This window comes from Pezoporus wallicus, unplaced genomic scaffold (genome assembly GCF_028554395.1).
Source record: "Pezoporus wallicus isolate ANWC-B61680 ecotype Strahan unplaced genomic scaffold, APGP_CSIRO_Pwel_v1 scaffold_8441, whole genome shotgun sequence".
In the NCBI taxonomy this organism is placed as follows: Eukaryota; Metazoa; Chordata; class Aves; order Psittaciformes; family Psittacidae; genus Pezoporus; species Pezoporus wallicus.
Genome location: NW_026641359.1, coordinates 243063 through 251898, shown reverse-complemented (window position 1 = coordinate 251898; position 8836 = coordinate 243063). Strand labels below are relative to the sequence as shown.

Below are 8836 nucleotides of genomic sequence, written 5' to 3'. Positions count from 1 at the left end.
GCTGCCTGTGAGATGGCATGCCCACAGCCATGTGCCTACAGCAGAAACCTTGAGCCCTGTGTAGCATCATGTGGAGACTCCAGAGCCGTGGTGTATGCCCCACCGGTCGTCCTCACGTTCCCGGGCCCGACTCTCAACAGCTGCTCTCAGGACAGTGTTGTGGGAACACCATTTCCCCAGACCTATGGTGCTTTGGCCCAGAATGGCTCTGATGAGTCCTATGGGATGGGGGGCTCCATTGGTTCTGGGGGCATGTCAGGGATGGGGGGTTCCTTTGGAGGCTCCTTTGGGTATGGAGGCTCCTCAGGGATGGGGGGTTCCTTTGGATCTAGGGGTTCCTTTGGTTCTGGGTGCGTGTCAGGAATGGGAGGTTCCTTTGGGTATGGAGGTATGTCAGGGATGAGGGGTTCCTTTGGGTATGGAGGTTCCTCAGGGATGGGGGGTTGTTACAGCAGGAGGTCCTACATCAGCAGCCGTGGATCCCGTCTTGGAAACTGTGGTTCATTCTAAGGCAGCCTGAACACCTGCACAACAGCTTAAAAGGAGAAAACACAAGATCCAGATCTGCATCTGGGGCTGGCTTTCAGAGATGGCGAAAGCCCATTGCATCAACGGGAGCCACCCTTGCTCTGTGCCTCTGAAAACTGGGCCCACACCTATTTCTTCCATGCTATGCCTCATCTTCTATCAATAGCAATTTCAGATGACGGCTTCTCTCTTTAAATTCTTATCTGGTGGAATGGGAATGCTTCAGAATTTGCAAGCGGGACTTTGCTGCAATGATTTCAGCTTTTCCTTGTAATGTGCAGTGCCTTTTATCATCAATATGGATGGTTTGGCTGCCTTTGGACTATGGAACAGATCATTAGTGAAACTGTGCCATTCTATTCTGTATCACTTCATGTCATATTAAAAGTCTTGTTGAATCATATTACTAGCTTTCTGGGTTTCATTTTCTTCCATTTTGATTTACAAACCAGTTTACGAACTAGTTTTAGTTAAATTGAACTCAGTGGGAAACAAAATAGCAGGTAGATCTCTGTGTATGTAAAGGGAAGTAGAATTTAATACCCTGATGACTAGGTGCATGAAAGCATCTATCTCACTGTTCTTTCTGTACAGAAGTATTTATACTTATTTTAGTGGCTGAGCCTGGAAGGAGTCATTCCCAAGTACTCATTTTAATATGAGAACATTTGGGTAATGTGGTTTGCAGAGGATGAGTGGTAGTTGTGCCTGCATTCAGCTTCATGCCCAGTATTGCAGCTGCCCAGTACTAAAAGGATCAGAGTCAGCAATTCTGAGGCAGAGCCAGGAATGTCTATATGAACTGCCATACAGGTGGCTTCAGTGAAGGTGATGCCTCACAGTTTACAAAGGAGAGTTACACCCCCGCATAATTCTTACTCAATAGGCTGAGCAATGAAACATTGAGTAATGAGAGTGAAAATTGCTGGGGCATTGCTGCCACAATCTTTTCTGCAGCATGCTAGAGCAAAACCTGGTGTTCCTAAGCCTAGACTAGAAGTGGAGTTACAATAGCTAAGTAACTTTGGGGTACTTTGGGACCCCAGTGTGTACACACATATCTCTCCAAGTGTCTTCAAGCAGCTAAGAATACCAATTCTGCGCTAGAAGAAAGGACTTTATTTTGCCTTTTAATGTTAAAATATATAGTATTATTTAAATCTGTGGATTATAGTCCAACTAGCAGAACATCATTGCTTTGCCTGATAGGTGTCTTGTAAAGTAATGCCATTACCTCTGGGTGATACAATTCAAGCAATATTCAGTTAATGTTATGGTGCAGTCCATTGCTGCATAAACCCACAAATATGAGTAGAACTATTTGAATATTTCTGCAAAGATTTTCTGGTTGAAATTCCAGCTTCACCAAAAGACTTGCAGACATATTACCTAATGTGCACAAGATATCAGTGAAAACCCCAACAATTTAAAACCAGATGCAAAGTTCTGGTGGAAGAATCTGTTTCTTGGACAGTTCTGGCAATGATTGTACATGAGGCACTTTGTGATTCTTAATCTGAGAGAGCATGTAGCTGTTGCCTGAGGGAGCCCATGGTGATGCTTAACTACCTCAGATCATTTACTGCATAAATGCTTCAATTAAGTTAACAAACCACAAGGATTAATACAATCAAAGGAAGGAAATTAATGTTATGCTTGGCACAGCAGCACTTGCTCAGCCCACGCAGGAGCCCTCTCTTTTCATCAACACCAGAACAATGGAAATGGCTCCTAAAGAGAAACGTTGATACAGCTGCTGGGGTGAATTTCCCAGCTTCAAGGCACATCACAGAGTGCAAGACTTGTAGTCTGATTCTCAGTTGCATACAGATAACTTCTTTCCACTCCTTTTGGCTCTGCCTCCCCACAGTACTCAGATCTAGACTAACCCATTTGCCTTTGCAGTCTGTAATCAATTTTACCATCAAGGTTAGATAAATCAGAGCACATCTTTGCCTTCTGATAGAGTCAGAGGCCGAGTAGTCATTTCAACTGCTGCTGAGGGTTAAAATAATTTCCTTTGGGATATTCAAGGAAAGACTGCTGATGTCCCAGAGTAACTGACCTAGCTTCAAAGTTATCTTGGTTTTGAGAGGGAGCTGCATCAGATCAACTCCAGAGATGGAGATAGAATAGAACTATGATTTTGTTCTATTAGCATGGTATATATCAGAAGGGGAAAAAACACCTTGTTGAAAGATTTCTGACAAATTGTGTGGGTCATACAGAAGAATTAATTCCTTTCTGATGATAGTCCTCAATTAATGTATAAGAATTGATACACAAAGTTAACTTTGCTCAGACTAATTTGCAACTATGAGACTACAGTGAAATAAAAGACAGAAGATGGTGCTATGATGCAGCAGGGCTTTAATAGAAACAAAGACTGGAATACATTCTTGCAGAATGAGGCAAGGAAGAGACAAAGAATGTAATTTCCATTTCAAACAAGTGCTACAATCAATCAATCGTTCAGAGCAGCACAGGGCTCACAAGGTGTTCTTCTTTCAGCTGGATGCTTTTACAGTCAAATTCCATTACTTGGTTTACCCTTTTCAGGTTCAGAAAGAACAAAACATAACATGAGCAAATGACAAAGTGAGGCAACATTGGGATCATAAGCCTTAGATAAAGCGCAATGAGATCCCAAGCAACCCCAGCTCCTCTGACATAGGCTGGAGCAGAGGCTGCTTGGCATGTCTGATTTCCAGGTCTATATGTCAGCTACTAGCTTGTATTTTACTATTTCTCCAGTCATTAATCTTTCTTAAAGATTTAAAATGGCCCATAATTTCCATAGCGATACCTATAATACCCTCTGGAAAAAAAGGGGGAATAATATCTACCATATCCTGAAAAATATGAGTTTCGGTAAAAGTTTCCCAAACGGGAGAATCCACCACCACATGAGCTTTCCCCACCATATGAGCCCCCTCCTATGCCACCACAAGAACCGCCTGAACCATGAGAGCCCGTCCCGTAGGAGCTGCCTCCACCACAGGAACCACCAGAGCCTATTCCTCCACCTCCGGAGCCAATTCCACCTCCAGAACCTATTCCTCCACCTCCAGAACCTATTCCTCCACCTCCAGAGCCAATCTGACCCTCAATTTCAGGCATAGCAGTTCCCACAAAACTCTCCTGAGGGCAGGAACTTATAATGGGTCCTGGGAAAGTCACGACAACGGGCGGTGCATACACGATTGCTCTTGAGTCTCCACATGAGCTGACACAAGGTTCGTTCCAACAGTTGACATATGGTTGTGGGCATGTTACTTCACATGGCTCAGCACAGCGGGAGCTAATCATCTGTCCATAGGAAGACATCTTTGCAGAAAACAAGCCAACCTGAAAGGCAGAGAGTGCACTGGTCTGGTAAAGTTACAGTCAAAAGAGTGGAAGAACAAATTGTTATAGTAATGTGGAATGGTATTCATCTGAGCAAATGCAGATTCACAGGTCTGAGTCAACTACACTAAACTTCATAGAATCATGGAATGATTTGGGTTGGAAAGGAGCTTAAGATCGTCTAGTTCCAACTCTCTTGTCATGGCCATGGGAGATGAAACCTGACACTGGACCAGGTTGCTCCAAGCCCCATCCAACCTGGCCTTGAAAACTGCCACAGATGGAGCATTCACCACTTCTTTGGGCAACCTGTTCCAATGCCTCACCACCTTAAAATTTAAGAGTTGGCGATTAAAAAATAAAATAAATCATGATTTCTAAGGTACAATCCATTCCATTCTAAAGTGGACTTACGCATTACAGATATCACCAACCAAGTGAGATGAATTACTGGGTAGGGGGTTCTGAGTCTACTCCCATCACTCTCTAGTGCTCCATTGCCCCATAGTCTATTCCCAAAATGATTTCTGGGAAGAATGTCTCTCCTTCCTTTTCTAACATCATTCCCTTTGCAGTACTTTGGTCTGGGAGTCAGTCTCAGTCATATGTCCCAGTCCCTATGCTGATAGTTTCTGGGCTATCCTGTCTCCATAGATAGATACTCAATTCCTAGGAATTGCTGCTGTCTACATTTTTGGAACTCCCTTTCCTTTTTTCCCCCATACACGTGGCAATGTCTGTATTCACCCTATTTAAAAGTTACAGTTCCCAACTAAAATGATTTTAGATAATAAGGTCCTACCTTTAAATAGGGTATAGGATATATAACCTCATATTAATGCTACCTATAAATCCACATCTATAATTATGAACTGATTCAGTTAAATCAGACTTACCCAGTCACCAAGAAGAGCAAGTCAGCAGAGGCAGCTACAGAGATCTGAGTTACGAGCACTTTTATATGCTGTCATAGAGAATAGAAATTGGGAGATACCTTTACGCAACCGTTCTCCACATCTTGTGAAACAGAATATTTTCCCCTGGTGATGCCTGCCTTTGTTGCAACTGTTTTGATAACAGCTTATGATTATTAGATAAATTCTAATCCCACATGGCATGATGCACAAGCTTCAACAATCTTGTCTTTTTGCTGAAAATCTCACAATAAATTGAGGTTAGTTTTCTCTTCAATACTTGCTAGTACTTGTGAAGGCACCTCAGAGATGGATAAACTGCATGCTGCTAGTAAGTAGAGGATTCCAGATTATCGTTTGTCATTGCAGGTAACAATAACCAGTGGCCTTCTGGATTTTTCCTCTTTATAACTAGGAAATCTTTTTATGTTAAATAGCCATTAGTGTCCATGGCCATTCTGTACTCATTCCAGGGGCTTTGGGACTACAGTTTATGGCTTGGGACTGTCCTTTGGACAGATGTTCCTACATGACTATACCATGTCCAGAGTGAGTAGAAAGTAAGAGACACAAAAGCAACTCACAGACAAAATAACCCAATAAGAATTAGCAACATCAGAGGTTTTTCAATTTATCATCATTTCCTCATCCCAAGGAATCACTCGTTTCCAAAGGGCCTTCAGAATAAACAACAAAACCCCATTAATAACTACGAATTTTCCTTTCTGAGAATGCTTGTTGGAAGCCAGTATGACAGGAAAAATATATATCACCTGTGGGACTAGAGGATCCACAGGAAATATCACCTGAAGTACCTGTCCATAACCTCAGTTAGAATAAATTCACAAGGCCTCAAAAACGCTGACACTGTGATTCACATAATCACATTTACATGAAAAAAAAAAAAACAGCCCTCTTATCTGTGCTCTTGTGACGAATTATCAAAACCAAAACTAAAAAAAAACAAACAAACCCCAAAACCCAGATAATTTGGTTTAAATTTCATGATCATGAAATCAATAAAATGACCAGAGGAATGTATACGGCCAATAGAGATGTGAAAGCAAGCTGGACAGAATAACATGACTCACATAATTTGTGGGAATGAGAAGTAATTAATAATTACAGCAATCTACAGCTGAAGCAATTAAAGGAGTTACCAAACAAAATAGCTTTCAAAAGTTAATAAGGATCTCATTGTTTTTGAAGTTTTCCAAAGAAAACTTGTTTAAAACACAGATTCTTAACTGACATTGCAGAAAATCACACTGGCTTGAGCATCTGCAGTTTTATTGTTGTAACAGGTGCTTTTCGCTGGTAAATTTAAGGGGAATTCAGTTTTTACATAAGGTAGAAAGCCATAAAAGCAGATACAGGCTTTCAAGCTCAAACTGTAGCCCTCATACTCTACAGATATCCTTTTAAAAATATAAGATACAAAATGCAAGAAAGCAAATGGCAATAGTCCAGCATCCTATTTTACAACACCTCTACCTGAGCGGCCTTACATCACTGAAATCTTTTAAAGAGAGAGATACAGATACTCTCCCTCACCAGGTGAAAGCAAAATTCTTCTGAAAACAGGAAGAAAAAACATCAAGGATTTTGCCTTTTTCCCTAAAAATCTGTTTCTTCATATGTAGAGCTGCATACATAAACCAGTGGTCTGGCCTGGCTGAGGAATCTGAGGCTTGGTGTTTACAGCTTTAGATTTACGCTCACATCGCATAAAGCAATCCTGAAGCATTACCTGAAAGATGTCTCATGTTTTTCTACCATGCTGTTGTTGCTGTTGTTGTTGTTGTTGTTGTCGGCTTTATTGATTTTTCTGTTTTAGAAATCCCAAGCCTGATCCTTACCCAGATACTTTGCATACAAAGATTAAATCTTAAAGAGGAAGCTGGTTTAATTGCTATTGCTCTCACCTTTGCTATGCTATAATTTTCTAAATTGGTCTGGAAGCTCCCTTGTCTGAAAGGAAATAGCCTATATTATTATCACAGATCGTAGCAAAACATTATCCTTAACCTTCATTTTTCCACAGATTTTATCACAGCAATTCCAGGCAGATAGTGCCTGTAAGAGAATAACAAACAACACAGTGCTGGCTAAAATATGGGAATCACTGTGCAGGAGTGCAAACTTAGAGCAGCTTTGGATCCTGGACATCCACATTTGGACATACGTTTCCAGTGTGGTCTAAGAGCTGCCACCTGGAAACCTGTTTCCTAAACTGCTGAAACTGGAGGGTCGATATTACTGAGTGCTTCTTCATGCCTAATTGCAAGGCTGAAGATGAAATTAAGAACTGAAGGACTAGATAAGCACTGTGGGCTCTTTATCTGTATAGTCAGTGTTATTATATTGCCCAGACCACATCAGTATCTGATTTGTACTTTCATGTTTATTGTTAGTTGTGTATTACATTTACTTGATTCCTTTTGTTCAATCCTGTTAAAAAGAATAACTTGTTGTTTTGCTGGCAGCCTGTGTTTGGAGTTGTTGGAGATGGTTAAGTACAGGAAACCTTGTGACTGTGGGCCAAGCAGAGCACAAGACAACAGAGAAAAATGAGAAAAAGAGTCTAGATTGATGACAAAATTTCTAATTTTCCAGAAAAATTGATGTTTCCAGCAGTTCCCAAAATTGAAAGAACTTCATTTCTTCTTAAAATCACACTCACATCTGACTACCATGTCTCAGGTTTTATCTTATAACAATCTCCAGTAACCATTTCTTAGAACCTTGCTTGTGTACCTATGTGGTTGCCACAGGAGAAAGGAAGACATAAGGGTTAGATTCAGTTCCAGATTGAGATAGCCACACTTGGGTGTCTGGAAATACATATCTCAGTTTCTCTTACAGTCAGCAGACATGTTTGGTAGAGCCTGGAGATGTCCATGCATTCATCTTTCCAATAAATGCTTGCATTTCATCAACTGAGCTGTTCTGACATCTCTTTGAAGTTCTGTCTAGTTGTCCTTCGAAGGCACTGGAAGTTTAGAAACCCCACTGATATGGAGACCTTGTTCAGCCGCCACTGACTATTTTAGTTTCCATTGGAACTAAGATGACTTTCTTCTAGTTTTTGCCTTTTCCACACTCCTCACTTAATCTCCTTTCAGCAAAATTCACCCTGATCCTAGGAGAAATTCATAGCCAATGACCTCAGTCTACTCATCTCCCATTTACATCCTGAATACCTAGTCTCATCTTCAAGTATTTTATGGCAAAATGGAGCTCTCATTATATGGGTTTTCTCTCTTCTGAATAGGTTTGGTTATGTTTTCTAGCTACAGTGCAACAAAAGGTAGGGATTAAATAATTATGCACACAAATAATTCTGAAGCTGAAGAATTCTTCCCTGCCACTAAATGAGATTTGCTCAGAGCTCAGGAATAATTACACTGCTGAAATTTTAATGGGCATCTTTCATCTTAAAAACAAAACAGAACTAATATTCTTTAATATATGAGTGCTGCTCTCCTGAGCAAAACCTGAGGGGATGTAAAATTGCAGCCCCAGGTGTAACTACAGCTGTGTATAATTTAGCTCTGTGTAAAAACTGGCTAATCTATACTTCTCAGGCTGCACACAATATACCCATCACCCAGGCATGTTTTCCAGGTGAGACCCATCTTGCTTGACCAGCAACAGGGTTGTAGGATTTGGATGGCTACTGGGTCATCTGAAGTCCCCAGGTGTGGGAAAGGCTGATGTAGCAGCATTGATAAGGATCCTGGGTTGCTTCATAAATCAGCCAAGTCCAGCCCTATCCTACTCCACCTCACCCTACAAGGTTCAGGCTCTGAGCAGGAGACCTGCATCTTTGTCTCTGAGTGTGAGTTGCTGCAAAGAGGTGAAGGACCTCATTAAGAACCAAGAGCTTTTTAGAGGCAAGAAGGGCATAGTGGTGGGTACTTATTGGAGTAGCAACTGTGTATTCAAAGAGCCTGGAATAGCATGTTTGTACCATGGTGAAGGGGCATGGGAGTTAGTTCAGCCTTCTTGAAGTACCAGTGTGGTAGAGATGTCTATAGACCTGC

General features: G+C 41.3%; 1 protein-coding gene across 1 annotated transcript; it reads right to left on the bottom strand.

Moving 5' to 3' along the window:
- Positions 1-2902: 2902 nt before the first annotated feature.
- Positions 2903-6215, bottom strand: LOC130606766 (claw keratin-like). Its single transcript, XM_057423287.1, has 3 exons — positions 6136-6215; positions 4773-4840; positions 2903-3876 (listed from the first exon to the last, which is right to left on the bottom strand). Exon 3 carries the CDS (start codon positions 3853-3855, stop codon positions 3304-3306), a length of 552 nt encoding a protein of 183 aa, XP_057279270.1. The 5' UTR covers positions 3856-3876; positions 4773-4840; positions 6136-6215; the 3' UTR covers positions 2903-3303.
- Between the last annotated feature and the right edge of the window lie 2621 nt (positions 6216-8836).